The sequence below is a fragment of the Rattus norvegicus genome, chromosome 9 (assembly GCF_021556685.1).
Source record: "Rattus norvegicus strain SHRSP/BbbUtx chromosome 9, alternate assembly SHRSP_T2T, whole genome shotgun sequence".
Lineage (NCBI taxonomy): Eukaryota > Metazoa > Chordata > Mammalia > Rodentia > Muridae > Rattus > Rattus norvegicus.
In genome coordinates, this window is record NC_141542.1 from 57131681 (window position 1) to 57150759 (window position 19079).

The 19079-nt window shown below is 49.3% G+C and overlaps 1 protein-coding gene across 4 annotated transcripts in view; it reads right to left on the reverse strand.

Moving 5' to 3' along the window:
• Positions 1 to 345: 345 nt before the first annotated feature.
• Positions 346 to 19079, reverse strand: part of Rfx8 (regulatory factor X8) — a 61455-nt gene continuing 42721 nt past the window's right edge. For all 4 annotated transcript variants that reach the window (NM_001447252.1, NM_001447251.1, XM_087567262.1 and 1 more), the window contains 6 exon segments: positions 346 to 697; positions 5331 to 5647; positions 7858 to 7972; positions 14125 to 14219; positions 16345 to 16501; positions 18480 to 18538. In NM_001447252.1, coding sequence (NP_001434181.1) covers positions 503 to 697; positions 5331 to 5647; positions 7858 to 7972; positions 14125 to 14219; positions 16345 to 16501; positions 18480 to 18538 — 938 coding nt within the window. In that variant the 3' untranslated portion in view covers positions 346 to 502.

Here is a 19079-nt window from a genome sequence, read left to right on the forward strand (position 1 = left end):
TACACACATGTAACACACAAACATACACACATACACACACAAACACGCATACATACACACAGACACGCACACACACCCCCACACATACACAGATGTACACGTACACATATACACACATAATGTGTAAACACACATGTAACACACACATAACATATATACACACTCACACACACACACACACACACACACACACACTAGTGCACGGGGAGAATTCACTGAGCTTCCTTTTGCTCTTCAAGTCTGACAAATTTTTTTACCACATGAGATTTCTTAAACCGGTTGTCTGTTCTGTCCCCGAAGGGAACTGTCCAAGAGATCCCAAAGAATAGCAAAAGGTGAGACGGATTATTCTCAAAATTAGTTTATAGTTTGATCAAATACAATTCCTCAAAATTACAAACATAAAATGCGTCATCTATTATATACATTAAACTCTCGGAGAGCAATACAAAAGCTTTAGGACTTCATACATGTTTTAAAACTTCAAGCCTGCTTCCTCACGCTACTCCAGCAAGCCCCCTGGCATGGTCGAGTCGCTTTTCCTGCAGTAGGTGTTTTCTGAGCTTTGGGGCACGTCTGATATGTGAATCACAAATCTTTGTCCATTGCTTAGGGTTATGAGGGCTTCTTGTCCCACGGGAAGGCTGAGCTTCACGGCGCTTTCAGTAGCCTTGTCCTCCAGCAGAACCTGGATGAGCTGCAGGGGTGGGGTTCAAAGGGAAAAGACAAAAGAACCCATTATTCAGCTCCTGTTTGCAGAAGCCATCCACTTGGGGAACCTAACAGGAAGCGTGTGCATTTCCTTTGCTCCTGCTGGGGACCCTAATCTCTTAAGGGATCCTCCACACTCATGGAGATCTCCTGGGAGGACCAGCCAGTCATAAGATCAGGCAGGAGAGATGGCTCATGCCAAGGAATGGCGTGAACCATCTTTAGGAAAGGCATGAGGGTCTGTCTGCAGTTTTGGGGAGACACCCTGGGGCTGACTACTTCCCACAAAACCTCCACCATTCCTCAAAGATAGACTCAGACTTGGGGAGGGGCGTGAAAACAGTTGCCTTCCACTGGTTGAATTGGCACTAGAAGGGCAGTAAAGGATTACAGAGGTTCACGGGCTCTGGTACAGCTCCTTCACTGTCTCGCTGACCTGCTCACACCAGGGGAACAGGGGATGGAGAGGGCTGGCTGGGATCCCCTCAGCTCTAGGGGAACTTGGGAGATTTGCAAAGCATTGAGCATGACCTTAGGGACTTCAGAGTAGTTATGGTTATCTCCTCTTGGTCTGAGTTCACCAACCAATCTTCCACAAGGGAATGTATTTCTCAAAGATGTGGACAAGACAAATGTTAGGTGCAGGACTCACACACACACACACACAAAACCTCTCTCTCCAACTGCAATAATAAACACTCCACCCTCAAGCACACCTCAAAAATCTGTCTTTGCGGGTTGGGGATTTAGCTCAGTGGTAGAGCGCTTGCCTAGCAAGCGCAAGGCCCTGGGTTTGGTCCCCAGCTCCGAAAAAAAAAAATCTGTCTTTGAGGTAGTGACAGAAGGCTCAGTTGGTAAAGATGCTACCAAGGTGGATGAGTTTGATCCCAGGGACCTACATGGTGGAAGGAGGGAACCAGCTCCATGAGTTGTCCTTTAACCTGCACATGAGTATTCTCCTGCACACACGGCCTACATGGAGCAAACCAACCAACCCTACCATGGATACAAAGTCTCTCTCTCTCTCTCTCTCTCTCTCTCTCTCTCTCTCTCTCTCTCTCTCTCCACACATCCACACACACACACACACACACACACACACACACACACACCACTTTAAATGAAGAAGGTAAAAAACAGTTTATTTTTAAAGATTATTTATCTGGTGTCACCAACACCTTTTACTTTTTTTCTTGAACATGCCTTGGCATCTCTTAGAGCCTTTGGAATGTTGCCACAGTTCGCAGGACTGACGGATGGATGTGTCAGTCTGGAATGCCCTAGGTGCAGGGCAGCGCTAAATTGTTCTGAGAACAAGGCTGTCACAGATGTGCAGTACACGGGGCATTAACTCTCAGCAGATGGGACATGGGTGTGTGTGTGTGTGTGTGTGTGTGTGTGTGTGTGTGTGTGTGCCTTTTGTTGTTGATGATGTGCACACATGCCGGATAATGAATGCAATGAAAATCAGAGGCATGTGACTCCTCGGTGTTAGCTTGGTTAAGTCATTACAGCTAAGTCAGCAGGCGTGAAGAAACAGAGTGGCTTTAATTAATCTCTAATGCATATTACCTTGGATTATCTGTCATTCATCTGCTTGTACTTCTTCATTACGAAGTTCAATTAAGTTCTTAGAGCCTTCTCTATTGTTTCCGCCAATTAAACACAAGTCAGACCTCACCGTGATGAGCTTCCGGGACTATAGGGCTGGGTGGCGTTAAGGGCAGGTGCTCAGAGCGAGGAGCTTGCCGGGAGGAAGAGCCATGGTGGTTGGCTGGGTGTTGTTTTAAAGCACTTTTCAGGGACTGGCTTATTTAAACCTATGGAATTAAGCTGCTTGCTCTGAGGTAACACATGAAGAGGTAAGACTCGGGAGTTCGTGTGCATGAACTGTGCACTTGACCAGGTCGCTGAATGAATTTAGAATTAATCCGGTGGGTGGAAGGGCCACTGAAGAGAGGATACTAGGAGGATTAGCCTCGGGAAGGTATCTGTACGGGAGCGAACCCTGTGCTCTCAGTGAGGTGATCTTGGCGAAAACCCACCATCCGAAGGTCTCAGCTATGGCACTGTAACGCAGATCTGGTGACATCCCCTTTCCCACATGGCAAAGTGATGCTCATGCCTGCTCTCCATCGTGTTCAACTGTTCACCTTCCTGAGAGTGTGCAGGCAAACGTTGACAAAGTTCCCTACTTGGCCAAACTTAACCCTGAACCTTCTTCTAGAACTATCTATTCACTGAAAGGGAATCTCTAGTCAATCTGAGAAGATTCCTACCATCCCTGATACTCCGACATCCTCCACACGTGGCTTCCCCAGCCTTCACTATTCCCTGGGAAAGATCTGGGCACCATGGTCCACCGTTGAAGACAATCCTTTCAAGGTGACTTACCCAGAACCCTCCTGATGTCTGATGTCTCCTAGTGACTTCCGACAGCTGACTTCTCCTTGATCCTGACCTATACGCTATTGTTTTCAGAGATGGGCAAGGCTCCATTCAGTGGTCCTTGCACCCACCAGAATCGTCTTGAGTAAAGTGTTCCTCATCATCTTTTAACCAACATCACTGGGTGTCAATTTTTACTCTTTAATAGATTCTCACGCTGTAATTCATATTCTTATTGACTACTGCAGCCCAGCACTGATGTTGGTGGTCCTACTGAGTTCTATGGACTGCTCTATAACAGGCTCCTACAGGCCTGCTGCTGGGCCTGCACAGATTTTCTAGGCCACTCTCTGGGGGAGAGTCATTCCCTGTTAGCCTTCTTCATAGGGCCTTGGGCTGCTTTCTGTCAATGCTCTTGGAACGTTGGCTCCAGCTCCTCATGTGAGGAGGCCCAGCTCCCACTTACAGTCGGGTCTCTGACTTTGGGGTCATTTGTTCCTAGCTGACTGACTAGGCTCACTCACACATGAGAAGAAGTCTTTTATAGGGACATATGTTGTAACAGGCTGGTTCCTTTGGCGTTGTCCTCAGAAGGACTACGTTTACCCGTCTACAAGATTGCTTCCTCTCCCCAGTCCTTTCATAGTCTGTCTATTTCTGGGCACTCTAAATCCTAAAGGGAAGACCTGCCTAAATTAAGATGTTTGCTGATCTTCCCTTAGATTGATGGAGCTCGGAGCCTCTGGCAAACACTAGAGTGCAGACGGCACTCCATAATTTTTAGTTTTCCGTGTTCAACTATCACATAACAGGAGCCTGACAAGAGTATAACCTGAAGAAAAGTGATATTTGTCTCTAAAGAAGTTCAGAAGAAGCCAGGCTATGTGGCTGAGATCTACTGCAGTATTCTCAACAAGAAGGGAAACAGAGAGGCATACCATAGATGGTAAAGATGTACCTAGGGCGTAACCATCCATCCTGGCTCCTCTCTTCCCTCCCTACCAAAGGTCTTAGTACTCTAATCCCTTCAGGTTGGAGCTTTGAGTCAATGACTCCTCTGTCTTCCCGAGATGCTGGTCCCTGGCCCCTGAACAAGCCTGATTTCTTTCTCAGTGTCTGTCTGAATGTTGGCCATACCCATACCCATACCCACGCCAAGAATACACAGAGGCTGTTAACACAACTGGATGGACGACTTTGCTTTTCCAAGATGAAAAAGCAAAGTCTGAGCAGAGACAGACAGACAGACAGACAGTGTAACCTCAAAGACCCATTTCCTTGGCTCCCATTGATGGCTTTTTGACTTATGTGATGCCTTTCTGAACTTCTTGTATAGAATCTTTGAGCTCTGGAACACTTAAGGGTTTGTTTTGCAAAGACAGTTCCCCACCCGGGGGGCTGTACTTTGGGGAATACTGGGTATGCACAGTTTTGATATTCACTGTTGATGGAGTCATGGACAATGTATCTGCTTCTACATAGCCTGTCTGCTCTAGAAGGGATTCATGATCACAAATAGAAAACTAGGGATGGTGGCTAAACCCCAAATGTGTACAGGAGTTGAAGAAATTAGGGCCACAGAAAGGACTCAGTAAAGCGCTTGTGCTGCAAGCATGAGCCTAATTCCAGAAGCTTCTGAGAAAAGTCAGGTGGGGACAGAGATGGGTGGGTTTCTGGGGCTCAGTTAAGCCAACCTAGTTTAATGACCAGTTCTAGGCCCGGGAGAGATTCTGTCTCAAAACATCCAAGATGGACACACGTCACACACACATACAGCCAGATGACACACCCATGCATGCACACACATGCCCCTACACACATTCACAAATGAATACACACACACACACGTACCCTAACATGTGCACACACAATACACACACATAAGCACATACATGTCCCTCCATGCACACACACACACACATACACACACACACACACCACACCACACACACACACACACACACGCAACCAGCAATGGGCAGGCAAGCTATCACAGTTGCCCCTGACAAAATGACTGCAAATAAGAGGGTTCTGGAACCCCTCACCTTTGTTCAGACCATGCCATCTTTCTGAGTTTCATAGCATTTTTAATATTTTTATTAACTCACTCCTCTGTGTGTCTGTATGTCCGTCTGTCTCTCTATATCCCTCTGTATGTCTCTGTCTTTCTCCCCTTGTATGTATCTGTGTCTCTGTCTCTCTGTGTGTCTTGTCTGTGTGGGGGTCTCTACCTTATTGCCTGTGGCGGTGTCCACCAGGAAGCCCAGCACCTGGAGGACCATGCTGCTCACACCCATGGGACTGCAGCTCTGGCTCATGTGTTTCAGTGTCACCTGAGGTGACTCCACGTTCCGGCTTGCACATTCCGATGCTGGCAGAGAATCTAGAGAGTGGAAAAGGGCCTGGTCCGGCTGGGTGAGGAACTGGTCATCCGACAGCAGGTCCTGGAGGCTTCCCAGGTCCTCCTCTTCCTCCTCCTCTTCCATGCATGACTCCAGGATGTGGATCACGTATTCCAACAGCAGCAGGTGAAACAGATGCCAGGCACCTGCATTTAAATGACACCAGAGATGAAGATGTCAAGCTCTAGGGAACCGGTGGCTTTTAACTCCTTGACACCAGAGAATGAACTGAATGGTTGGGGTGGCTGGCCGTAAGGGACTGGACTTTTGACTCCTGCAGCCGTCCACACTGGGAGCCCTGTAGGTCAGCTGCAGACAGAGGGCCAGAGGCTAGAGCTGACTTGGTAAGAGAGAAGTTAATACCCATCTGGTATTAACAGACCAGGTGTGGTGCAAGCGCATCATGGAGGAGACAGGTGCAGTTCCTTCTGCTCTACCAGAGAGAAGTCTGCCCTTGATGTTTGCCCGGGAAACAGAATGGGAGATCTGGACGGTGCAATCTTTAAAGATACTTTTTAAACAAAGCAAAACTGGGGCTTTGGTGTGATTTAAGTTATTAGTGAGAGAGGGGATATGCTGTAGAAGGACTGAAAGCGAATTGGAGTCACTAAACACAGGCAGCAGTGGGGACCAGTGACCATGTATTTTATGACCAGTTATGACACAGGTGTGATCCGTCCTCTGGGCAGAATCAGCCTCACAGGAGGATGCCGGCGACTTGCTTGTGTGAGTGTGAGGGGCTTGGGTTTTCGGTTGGCTGCAGGTTGTGGAGTTGTAAAGTGATGAAAGCATATTCCAGAAGTGTGGACTCCGTCTTCTTAAAGCTATGTGCCCATTTCAAAGCCCCCACAATTTTCCCCACCCAGGGTTTGCTGATCTATGAATGCAGGGGACGGACTCTGCTTGTGAGACGGTTGTCTGACTTGCCTACAGTAAACCTAGTCAACAATGCCCAGCATGCTAAACCTTGTGAAGACTACAGTTTACAGGGAGGGGGTAACTGCTGGCGTGCACGCTCTGACTTTGAGTGATGTGCAGACAGGGGGGCTGAGGTGGTGGAATGACACCCTCAGACCTGGGCATCTTCTGCACTCACACCTGGTCTTGCTCTATTTCTTTGCTTGGGATGGGTGTTAGCATAATGTTTGGACCAGAAGGGAGTGCCCCATTAACAATGGGCGTCACCTACATGGCTGTCTCTAGCAGCAATCTTCCCAAGAGCTACAGGGTGTTTGCAAACTGATCTAGACTAAGGCTTGCCTTCTTCCTGCTGTGTCTACATGGAGTGATGGTGCCTGGCAGCCTGGTGGGGGGGGGGGCTGATCCTGCCTGACTAGTGTGTAGACTGTGGGAGTGGAGGCTTTGCCTTCCCTCTGCTGTATGAGGTAGTTATCATCACTGGGCCCAACAGAAGCAGCCTGGGGGCGGGAGACAGCTTTGGTCACTGTCTCAGAGGGTTCAGCCCATCACGACAGGGAAGGGACGGGGAGCAAAGCAGCTCATACCATAAGGTGCACAAGTGCCTTCAGGGCCTAGAGGTGGGAGGCACCATACACAGGGAAGGTTGGCTCATCCTTCCTCAGGTAACCTGCTCTGGAGATGTCCTCATGGACACACCTAGAGGTGTGCCTCACCAGTCTCCTACGGCGTGCTGTCTGACCAGTGCCCATGACAGCACCTGGGACATTGCAGGTGGGGACTCAGGGGGTGGGGAGAAATATCTGTTCATCGAATGATTCATCTCAAAAAAACTACAAAAAAAAAGTTCCCTCCCCACAACCTCCTTATGTTTCATCTTCATCAATGGCCTGGTTGCCCTTCACGGAAGAGAACCATCACTGGGCAGGAACTAAGTCATTGGCACACGGTGACGGCTTTATCAATTGCTGTTCCTAACAGTTGAAAAACGGCACGTCAGAGAACAGGCTTCCCCTCCTTCCCTGGGTGCTGTCCTCAAAATGTTACCGTTTATGCCTCAAAAGCAGGGACAGTCTTTCTGTCTCCACTGTGATGGAAAGAGGAGACACAGTCTCTTTATTCCGTGGACAAGCGCATGGCCACTAATAAACAAATAACTATGGTTTTTTGTGTCCATGTACACACTATAAGTAACATTCTAATTACTTACCTTGTCTATTGGCTTTTATCTCATAACACCCTATTATTTGCTTACCTACGGTTTCACTATTTATTTGTTTGTTTTTCAGTGTTGGGGTTTGAACTTGTACACCGTAAGCAAGTGTTCTCTCTCAGAGTCCACCCCCATGTACACCAGCACCTGGGACACTGCAGGTGGGGACTCAGGGCTACCCCCACATACCCCCATCAACGACATGCCTCTGAGGGTCAGACTCACCGAAACTGTCTCTGTGGCTCAGGGTCATGGCTTTGCTCACAGCGGTGAGAAGGAAATTCCACTTCAGTTGGAAGCTGGCGGCGAGCTTGATAAACTCCTCTTTGCTTTTGCTTGGCTATTATTTTTGGGGCGTAAGAAGGGAAAAATGGCGTTTATGATAAAAATCAAGGAAAAGAAACATGTTTTCAAAAGCACGTATTTGTCATGAGCAGACACTTTAATGGGAACCGAGGCCCACTCTGCCTGGTCTTACTGCGTTTTGTTTTCTTGGAGTTGGCTCTTGTCTCTAGGAGGCCTGCTGTTTTCTCAAGGGAGGTGGGGAGGGAGTGGATGAGGAGAGAGGGGAGGATGCAGCTGGGAGGAGTGGAGGGCGGGGATACTGTGGTCTGGATGCATTGTACAAGGGAAGAATCCATTTGGGGAAGGCAGAGGCAAGCCTGAGGCCTATTTTCTAGTCTTGTAAGGAGGACGTAGTGGCTGCTTTTGCTCTTAGTCTGGACTCTTCGCCTGGACTACAGACTCCTGATTAAAGCTGGGCTCAGCGGACAGCTGTTGGCAGTGTTTACCTCAAAAGCAACAGGACCTGAGTTTGGTCCCAGAACACTACCCTGTCTCAAAGGATGCCAGGGATGTCCAGGGCCAGACAGCAGCAGCAGGAAGAAAAGAAGCCCTGCCTCAGACACAACATAGGAAAGCCAAATCCTGAACAGTGACCTCTGACCTCCACCCACATTCCAGCCCCCAGCCACCCTGCTGTTATTTCTTTACCACATTTGTGGGTGAGGGGGAGGGTGAGGGGGTGGATGGAGTGTCTGTCTTAAGAGAGAAGGGTGGGCGGGGTCTGAGGCACAGTGCCAAGGTTGTCCTTTGACCTGTGTGCACCTAGGGACTAACTGCTGCTCCACAAGTAAGTCTGAAGCCTGACAACTCTGCTTCCATTTGTCTCCTTTGCACTGAGTCACTTTTTAAAGGAAGTCCCCTTTGATTTCAGGGCAGATAAGCCTCTCATGACAGGACTCACCCTCTTCCCGCAGACAGTGGTGACTGTCTTATGACTGTCAAAGCTCTCCTGGGCTAACCCTCACCAGACCACAGTTTGATCAAGGCTGATTAACTATGTACACTTAACATCTCCCTGACAACCTTACCCCAACATCCTTACCCTGTCCAGTGCTGCCTCTCCTTTTGTGGTTTGGGAGTTCTTGTCAGTAATCCTAAGACAGGGTCAGGAAGGCTGGCCCCATCTCTGTCTCTCGCTGTCTCTCTGTCTCTCTCTGTCTCTGTCTCTCCGTGTGTGTGTGTGTGTGTGTGTGTGTGTGTGTGTGTGTGTGTGTGTGTACAGGGCCTGTAAATGCCGTTAGAGGGCACTAGATTCATTGGAGCAAGAGTTACAGGCATGAGTTGCCCCATGTGGATGCTGGGAACTGAACTTGGGTCCTCTGAAAGAACAGCAAATGCTCTTAACCACTGACCATCTCTCTGGACTCTACCTTTCCCATCTGTTCTGTGGATGAGAGGCCAGATCTGATTTGTCAGGATCACTAGGCCGCTAGTCTAGCAGCGAGTTTGCTCCATTTCCTGTGGGTGGTTCTGGGTCAGAGCCCTTTGAAGTAGGTGGAGAGAAGTAGGGAGGTGGGAGATGGGTCTGTTTTACTTTCAATCCCCTCACAATATTTAAAATGAGGTCAACTGTGAAACGTAGCAAGCAAACTTTATTGGGGCTGGGGTTGACTTGAACTGAGTTTTTGCACTGGGTCCCAACAGGTCCATATAGATTCACTCAGACCAAAAGTTTGTCACTGTGGTGGTTTGAGTATGTTTGGCCCATGGGAAGTGGCACTATTAGGAGTTGTGGCCTTGTTGGAGTGGGTGTGGCCTTGTTGGAGTGGGTGTGGCCTTGTTGGAGGACGAATGTCACTGTGGGTGTGGGTTTCGAGGCCCTATGCCTAAGCTCTGCCCAGGGCAGAAGAGACCCTCCTCCTAGTTGCCTGGGGAATAGTCACATTTGGGCTGCCTTCAGCTCAAGATGTAGAACTCTTGGCTCCTCCAGCACCAAGTCAGCCTGCATGATGCAATGTTTCCCATCATGATGATAACGGACTGAACCTCTGGAACCCAGAGCTGCCTTGGTCATGGTGTCTCTTCACAGCAGTAAAACCCAAACTAAGACAGTCACTAAGAGGAAACTAAGGTTCTTATCTGGCCTGAGAAAATCAAGACAGAGAGGTACAGAGAAGAAAGGGAGAGAGGAGGGAGGAAGAAGGACTAGCCAAAGTCTCAGCCCATAATTCTTTGCATGGCATGGCTTTTCTTGAACCTTAATGGCCAGCCCTCTGTCTCCATCATTTTCCTGTCTACAAATACTCCCGATGTGACAGAGGGGACCTTCTCTGGCTTTGAGAGTTGCCTAATGCAGGAACCAATTGAACTTGGTTCATTTAATTCCCCCCCCCAAGTGTTTCTTTAGCAGTACCACAAAGAAACATTGTAGCAGCTGCACTGACGTGCTCTGGGGAGGCACCACTGGTGGGGTTGGTGGCTAATGCAGACTAGCTCTTCTGCATGAGGAAGAGCTATGTCTTACCAACAGAGGGCCACCGAAACCCACAGCACTGACACGGAGGGTGCCTGTGTGGGAAACTCAGCTCTGGCTAATAGGGGTGTGGACGTGTAGGATTGGTGAGCACCAGCAGTGCCCAGCAGAACTCTGGCTATCTGATGGCCAAGATTGTATTAACCTGGATGTCAACAGGATGTTGCCATATGTAACTAAGGTGTTCTGTGTGGAGGCTGAGAGCAGAGGACAGTTACATGTGAACTACAGCCATGAAATGCTGTGAATTTTAAGTGTGTAGACTTGAAGAGTGTCTCTAAGACAGAGTCTCAGTCACAGGTCACGTGGTCTACGCATGGCTGGCCACTGTGTGCCTTTGAAGGCAAGAGGGAAAGCTTGCTGGAAACAGGGAGATATCTTTTCTTCTTACTGCTTTTCTTCACATCCCCACAGAAAACCTACAGATGCCAAAGGCTTTCTCTGGGGCTTACCATCTTTCGTATCACACTTCTCCCTCTGAGGGGGGCTAACCCTGGTGACCCAGAGTGTGGGATGAGAATGGGGTTGAGGGACACTGTGAAAATAAGAGCATATGTATGTATGTATGTATGTGTGTATATGTGTATGTGTATGTGTGTATGTATGTGTTGTGTGTATCTATCAATCATCTATCTGTATATCTATGTTTGTCTGTCCATCCATCCATCCATCCATCCATCCATCCATCCATCATCTATACATCATCTATCATCTACCAACCCATTATCTACCATTCTACCTATCTATCCATCCATTCATATCCATCATCTATCCATCCGTTATCTACCTACCTACCTATCTGTCCATCATCTATCCATTATCTATCTATCTATCTATCTATCTATCTATCTATCTATCTATCTATAGATCTACCTATCTATCCATCATCTCTCCATCTATCTACTTATCTATCATCTATCTATCTACCTACCTATCCATCCATCCACCATCTATCCATCCATTATCTACCTAACTACCTATCTACTTGTCTGTCTGTCTATCTATCTATCTATCTATCTATCTATCTATCTATCTATCTATCTATCTATCTATCATTAATTTTGAAGTAGGGTCTCATGTAACCCGGACTGGCCTCAAGCTCAGTGATGAATTTCTGGTCTTCCAGCCACACCTCTGAAGCTTGGGGTAACAGGCAAGCATCACTATGTGTGGTTTTATGAGGTGCTGGGGGATTAGAATTCCTCTGTGTGAGGCAAGAGCTCTACCAACTGAGCCACTTCCTCAGTCCAGTGTGGGTGCTTCCTGAAGGCAACTGGGTGGGAGCTCTGTGTGGGGGGGCATAAATACCAGTGAGAATTTGTCCTGCTGCCAGCAGGAGCTTCTCGCTTCTACATTTAGAAAGTATTCTTGGGTCCAAACTGCGTGAGGCAAGAACAAAGTTGGACATTTTCCTCTACTAGCATCCTGCCAGATGCTAACAACCAAAGCCATTAGTCATCTCTGACAAGTCCAAAGCGTCGCACTGGCTGTTGTATTGACAGTCATCTGCATTTTTAAATCAGCTAAGCGATTTTATAGGAACAAGCCCCTCCAAGGCATGTGCTTAAAAAGAAATACATTGTTTTTCTTAACATGCCTCACTGAAGGCTGCAGAGAGGGTAGTGGACACCAGCAACACATGGTGGTGTCACGTGGCTTGCAACACAAACCAGTTAGTCTGGCTGCTTTGAGGCTGGACTGGCTTTAAAGATTTCATTGCTGGGTTGGGGATTTAGCTCAGTGGTAGAGCGCTTGCCTAGCAAGCGCAAGGCCCTGGGTTCGGTCCCCAGCTCCGGAAAAAAAGAAGAAGAAAAAAAAGATTTCATTGCTGAGCGAGTATGCAGTAATAAGGTCAGACCCTTGAAAGCACGGATCAATGACATTCCGAGTCAATCACTGTTCGGTACAGAATCTGGAACAATTATTATTATTACTATTCCCCCTTTCTCCCAGGGTCCGGCTATGTAGTGCAGGCTAGTTTTGAATTCATGATGCCCCTGCCTCAACTTCTCAATCATTGTGCCCCCTCCTCACATGGCTTGGGTAGTTATTTTTTAAGCAGCGAAGGATGGGAAGAACAGTGAGAAAGGGCTTCCTGGCCCTTCCTTAGGCATTTTTCTGGCTTATCCATCCATTGGCGATATAGATCCTGGTCAGGGCTAGACAGGGAGGGTTGGGGAAGTGGCGTCTGAAGCCCTTTTTCAGGTCTCAGGCCCAGGGTCCTGCCATGTCCATTCCTTCTTCTCCATAGGCTCATCTCTACCTGTGGTCTCATCCCCACACCTCTGCCCTTCTCTCTCAGCTAATACACACATATGCCTTTCATGTGCCACTTCAAGCCCCATGCTTTCTCCCAGCCCTCTTTGTCACCTTGAAGGTGCCTGCATTCTATCTCAGTTCCAGCTCAAAGCTCTGAGCTGCCCCTGCCCTATCCCCCTGCACAATGGGGACCGTGGGTGTGGTGCTACAGCTTCTCCATAGGTGCCCTTGGCTCTTCATGGCTTGGACACTTGGACAGTGATGGAAGTCAGGCCGGGGACCACAGTGAAGGGAGGGAGTCCCTAGAGGCACACCTGCAAGGGAAGCAATCCCCTCGCACCCACTGACAACCCAATCCACCTTTTTGTTTGTTTGTTTTTGTGGTCCTAGAAGTGGAATCCACAACCTTACCCACTCTAGGCAGATGCTGTACCACTGACCGACACACAGCTGCAGCCTGCCTTTCCTTCTTCGTTTTCTCCCTCCCTCCCTCCCTCCTTCCCTCCCTCCTTCCTTTCCTCCCTCCCTCCGTCCCTCCCTTCCCTCCTCCTCTCTCTCTATTTTTGAGACAGGGTCTCTCTAAGTAGTCATGGCTGTGCTGGAGCTTGCTCTATAGACCAGACTGGCCTCAGATTCATAGAGATCCTCCTGCCTCTGTGCTGGAATTAAGGGCATGGACCAGCACGCCCACTCCTCGAGTTTTTTCCAAACCACTTCATTGGGACGTGTCTGTAAAACACCCGGATGGACACTGCTAGTCCCAAAGGCAGAGCTTCCCTCCTTCTCAACAGTCTGCTTGGTGTGCCCGCCCTCGGCACATGTTCTCCCTGTCCTGTGCACGTACCTGTGCTCATCTGAGCACACATGTCCCCTATTCTAACATATGACTGTTTACCCACACACAACCGTGTTCTCTGCTTCCTCCCATTTCACACTTAACACTCACATGCGTGAGTGAAACCCACGTTTACTCAAACACCATACACACAAATACAAACACACATGCACACATACACACATGTATGAAACCCACCTTTACTCAAACACTACACACACACACACACACACACACACACACACACACACACACAAGGTGTGCTGTGCCACCTCTTCCCCATTTTGCGCCTTGTTAAGAGAGGTGAGAGCTGATGTCCCTATGCTAATACCCACACTGCCCTGACATATTTGTGCCCCCCCAACCTCCTTCTCATTCCTCCAGGGACAGACAGTACTTCAAAGGGACTCTCCAAAGGCCCACAGTCTTTGGAAACAAAGGATGAATTCTGAGCTGAGTTTACTGCCTCTGTAGTCATCAGGGCTAGAGTCATACAGGTAACTGCTAGGTACCTGAGGCTGTCATTTAGCTAGAAGGATCAACGCCCACTTCTTTCCTGTAAAAATTGAGAATTTAGTACCTGGAAGACAAGCGCTTGGAGGTTTGAAGACACACAGTTCAGGAGTTCAGCAAGATCTGTTGAGGTTTCCAGCAAAGAAATTAAACAGCCTAAGCCTGCGAGGAGACAGTGAAATAAACAGGATTGCATGAGCTAGGACCTCATGTCAGACACCTAGAGGACAGACCAGAAGAACAGTGCAGAGGGGGTTCCCGGGACCCCACCTTCATCTTGAACACAAGGGATCAAGCTCTCTGGATGGAGCTGTCGCTCCTTGGGTAGACTTCTTGGAAATGACAGTCCTGTCTCCACCACTTGTTGCAATGGGAAGACAGATCCTGAGACAATAGCCCCACCTTGCAATTACATGGAGTCTGGCTTCAGATGAGCTCACTGCACTCTGCAGACATGACCTCACCTATCCTTGACAGCCTTGCAAAGGAGCTGGCTCATTAGTGTCACTTAAATGATGGGGGCATCAAAGGCAGTAAGTGCCTTGCCTGGGGTTATGTACACATACAGGTGGAAACCCCCAGCCTGTGTGTGAGCCTGTGAGTGACGTCAGGTCTGGGTGTCCCAGGTAGCACTGCTGGAGGACGAAGGAGGATCAGCCTTCCCTCCTGAGGCAGATGCCCAGTAGGTGGAGTTTATGAGAACAGCAGGCCCAGTGGCTCCCAGCTTTAGAAACACTGGGCCTGAAGGTGCCAAAGGCAGTTAATAATGCGCTGGCAGGACTCTGCATCCTCAGATACCCAGAGAAGGCAGTGGGCAGGCACTGCTCTAGGTAGGCCAAGAGGAAGTTTGTAGGTATCTAGGGACCATGTGCCTTCATCGGGCTCTGTAATTAGGTCGAGGCTGGGGGCAAGAGCAGTGACCAGATTCCCACCTGGGTTTTCATGGGAAGCCAGTGCCCTCGGAGGGAAGACTGTGAGGCTCCTACCATTGGGAATGAAAGCCCAGAACCCTGCAACTTGCTTGGCTGAGGAATTGGGACATCCCGGGGGGCATCTGGATTAGGGAGAGCCAGGGTCTTAGGGACAAGGGACACAAGTGACAAGTGAAAAGGGGTTACGGGGCACTCTTACAAAATCATGGATGTCTCTCAGTACCTTAAAAACTAGCACAACCGTAGCCAGGTCAACTCTACTTCGAGGTCAGAGAAAAGATTATTTTGCAGGTGGTGTTTGTTACCGAATCCGTGCGTCCACTGGGTTATGGAAACTGAGGTGCTACTGTGTGGAAGCAGCACTCTGTGTGGCCCTAAGATAGGCACAGCTGACACCCGAAGGAGCCTGCATCTTTGCAGGCAGCTTTAGCCAGAGCTGTACAGACTGGGGAGGGATTATGTCTACAGAGGGAGACGGTTCTAGGTCATCCTGGGCATTCTGGCCAGGATTGGATCCTGGAACCCATTGCTACCTTCTGGTAACTCCCAACTCCTGTCTTGAAAGGTGCTCTGGGAAGGTACTTCAATCAGTAGTCTGTCCCTACCTCATCACACAGCGTGTCATCGCCAACTGGGCCTCTTTAGAAGAGAGATTTCCCTTCCTTGGAAAATGATTACAATTATTGAATGTCAAGAGGGTCTCTGTATCAGTTGTTTGTAGAATGACGCCATGGTGGGCGGCTCGACCCTTATACTGCACAGTGTTAGAATGCTACACTGCTAACTGCAGGTCAGCAGTACCCTGGTAACTCATGGAGCTAACTCTGTCCAATCACTCAGCATGGAAGAGACACTGGGGTTTGTGTGCGTACAAGACAGATACAGAAATGATCTCATGTCAGCAAAGAAATACTGTCAAGCAGCAATACAGAGGCCTGCTCCTCAAACATGCGTTGGCACTAACATGCTATCTGACACTCAGGAAGGCCCTGGGAGCAGATGCCGTGGAGCAATGGTTCCCAACCTGTGCATCATGATCCTCTGTGGTCCTTTCACAGGGGTCACGTATCAGCTATTTACACTGTGATTCATAACAGTAGCAAGATTACAGTTATGGAGTTAATAATTTGTGGTTGGGGGCAGGCGGTCACCACAACATAAAGACTGTATTAAAGGGTCACAGTGTTAGGAAGGTTGAGAACCACTGCCATTGGGGAGTTCCTGGATTGCCTGTTGCCCTCTACAGGAAGATAAACATGAGCACATTCAACTAGGTAACTATTCTGCTGGAGTTAGACCTTCCTAGTGCTGGCTGTGCCCCCCCCCCCCAAATGGAGAGTATGTAGGAGGGTTACATTTCATCTCTGTGTGGCTCTCTGGCTCCTCTTCGTGCCCCGAGTCACCCTCCAGGACCTTCTTCGATATATCCAGGGTGCCTTCTCTGATAATGGCGCGGAGGTCTGACTTCAAGAGGCCGACTCTCCTGCTGTTCTTCAGGACCATTTTCATTGTCTAAGGATGCGGAGGGAGGATAGTGATCAATTTGTGTTGTGTTCGCACTGCCCACCCTGCATAGACATCAGAGCATCCTGTGATCGTCAAGGGGGTGGGAATGATGGCTGTGGGTGTGTGCACTAATGTCCAATCTCAAATGACATGACACGTTCAAACTCTACACGTTCTAGCCCCCCGAGGGGGGCTGTGCAGGGCTGCTAAGCTTCCTCTTCCTCAGTATCCCCACCCAGGCCCAGGTTACTCTAGGAAGGAGAGTGGAGGATAACCCATCAGCATCTTGTAACATTGTTCTTGATCCTAAGTGAACGGCTATGGGGTCGGAAGCCTGTCTTATTTCCTCTCTCCCTCTTTCCTTCCTTGTTCTGAAGTCACCCTCTGGGTCCTGCTCATGGCAAGCAATCGCTATATCTGAGCTCCATCCCAGCTCTGTCTCTGTGCTTCCTGTTGGGGACCTTCAAGCATGAATTTAACCCTTTGGAGCTGGTTTACTGAGCGGTCGAGTGAAGACGACAGAAACCTTTGCCCTTTGTGACTTCATACAATAGGCACTTGGTCATCCCTATACTACAGTAATCTCCATTTTCCAGAGGAGGGAACAGCATTGGGGACTTGAGTAAATACCCTCAAGGAGTCATAGGAGCAGAGATTGGCCCAGAGTGGGTTCACTTTAGAGCCCAAAGATGCCACGCTGAAGGGATGAGATCAAGGACCAGCTAGTCACTGCTGGATGGACCTATGAATGTGTATATGCTGCAGACCAGGGATGGCTTGAGGACCAGCTGAGAGCCCAGGGAATGCTGGGTGCTAACGGATGGGCTGGTTCACAGACGACCTGGTAAGTTCCTCTCTGGCTCAGATGGACTTGGGGCCCATGTCCAGAGCTGGCATCATACTACTGCCCCTTGGTACCAACTTGGGGGTGGTTGCTTGATGCTCTTCATACAGAGAGAACCGAAGTGACTGGAACCTTTCAGGGCAAAGGACAGGGTGAGATCTTGCTGAGCACCATGGGACCCGGGGCCCTTTCTGCTCGTGGGTTGGATGCAGTGAGGGCCGAGCTTTGCAATGCTCATCCCTTACACATGTAATGTTTGCACCCAGTCTGGACAGCCTTCTGGACAGCCTTCTGGACAGCGAAGGCCATCTCTGGAGGACTTGGAGCACCTGGTACAGTACGCCCTGTGTGCATAGCTGTTGCATGGTATTGTCCAGGGGACAACATGTCCACACACAGCACAGATGTGGCCATCAAAGGCCTTGGAACCATTTTCAGTGAGAGGTGGGTTGAGCCTATGGAGAGGAACTTAAACATCCAGGAGGATTGAACTGGGTCACCATCCTCTAAAACAGTGGCTCTCAGCCTTCCTGATGCTGCGACCCTTTAACATAGTTCCTCATGCTGTGGTGACCCCAACCATAAGATTATTTTCATTGCTACCTCAAAACTGTAATTTTGCTACTGCTATGAATTGTAATGTAAATATCTTGATACATGACCTCAGAGCGCTCGAGACCCACAGGCTGAGAACCATGGTGTCAGCTACAAAGTCAACACCTAAGAAAGACAAAGGCTCAGAGCTGAGGAGACTGGCGCCCCAGACATGCAGAGTTCAGAGGGACACATGTAGAGGGGAAGGGGTCTGTCTGTCTGTCTGCCTGACTGTCAGGGGTCTGCTATGGTATCTTTTCACCTCTGACACCAGCCAGCCCAGGCCAGCATCCCCAGGGGCATCTCTCCTGCATTTATTAGATGCTGCCCTGCACTCTCTCCCATGTAGAGATCAGTGGTGACTCAGGGCAAGGGGCAGAGTGAGCTTCCAGGACTGCACCATAGGACCCAGCCAGTGGCCAGCGGGATCTCCTGTCTGCCCTCTGCCTATGGGTGGGGTGAAATGGCTTTGCTCCTGTGTGCAGGGATTGCAGGATGTAGAACATCACCGAGTGCCTCAGCAACCTTCAAGGGGCTGCAACATACCTTCGCCATGTTGGAAAGGTATGTCTTTCTCCTGAGTCTTTTGACAAATCCAGTGACTTCTGTGGAGGAGAACACACAGGGCCATTACTGCTGTTGCATACTCTAGCTCCTCTGTGCAGGTGGTGGGGCAGGCCCTGAGGCTAAGCAGCAAAGCTGTCTGCCCTCAGCCCACACCTCCTCCTCCTCACCCACAGGCCGGCCTCTTCCCCGCTGGCTTAGGGACTCCACTAGCAGCAGCATGACCAACATAAGCCGGTGCGGCTGAGACTTGCTGAGTCGTAGTGTCTGGACTGGGCTGGTGTTCCTCTTATTCACGAGGTAAAGCATCACCCCACAGTGACAGCACTGAGAGGAGGTGCCTGTTAGCAAATTATTCGCAAACTCGGAACTTTCCTGAGGGGACTGGTGCTCTTAAGAGAGGAGAACTCAGAAAGAGTCCTCTACTCTCCCTTAATGTGAGAGAACAAACTATGACTGGATCAGGTCAGCCACCTCCCTAGGCTGGACTCCTGGCCTGTACGAGATCCATTCCTCAGGAGCAAGCAAGGGATGGATCTCAGCTGCTTGTGAGCTGCCCAGGGTGTGATGTGTTACAGCAGC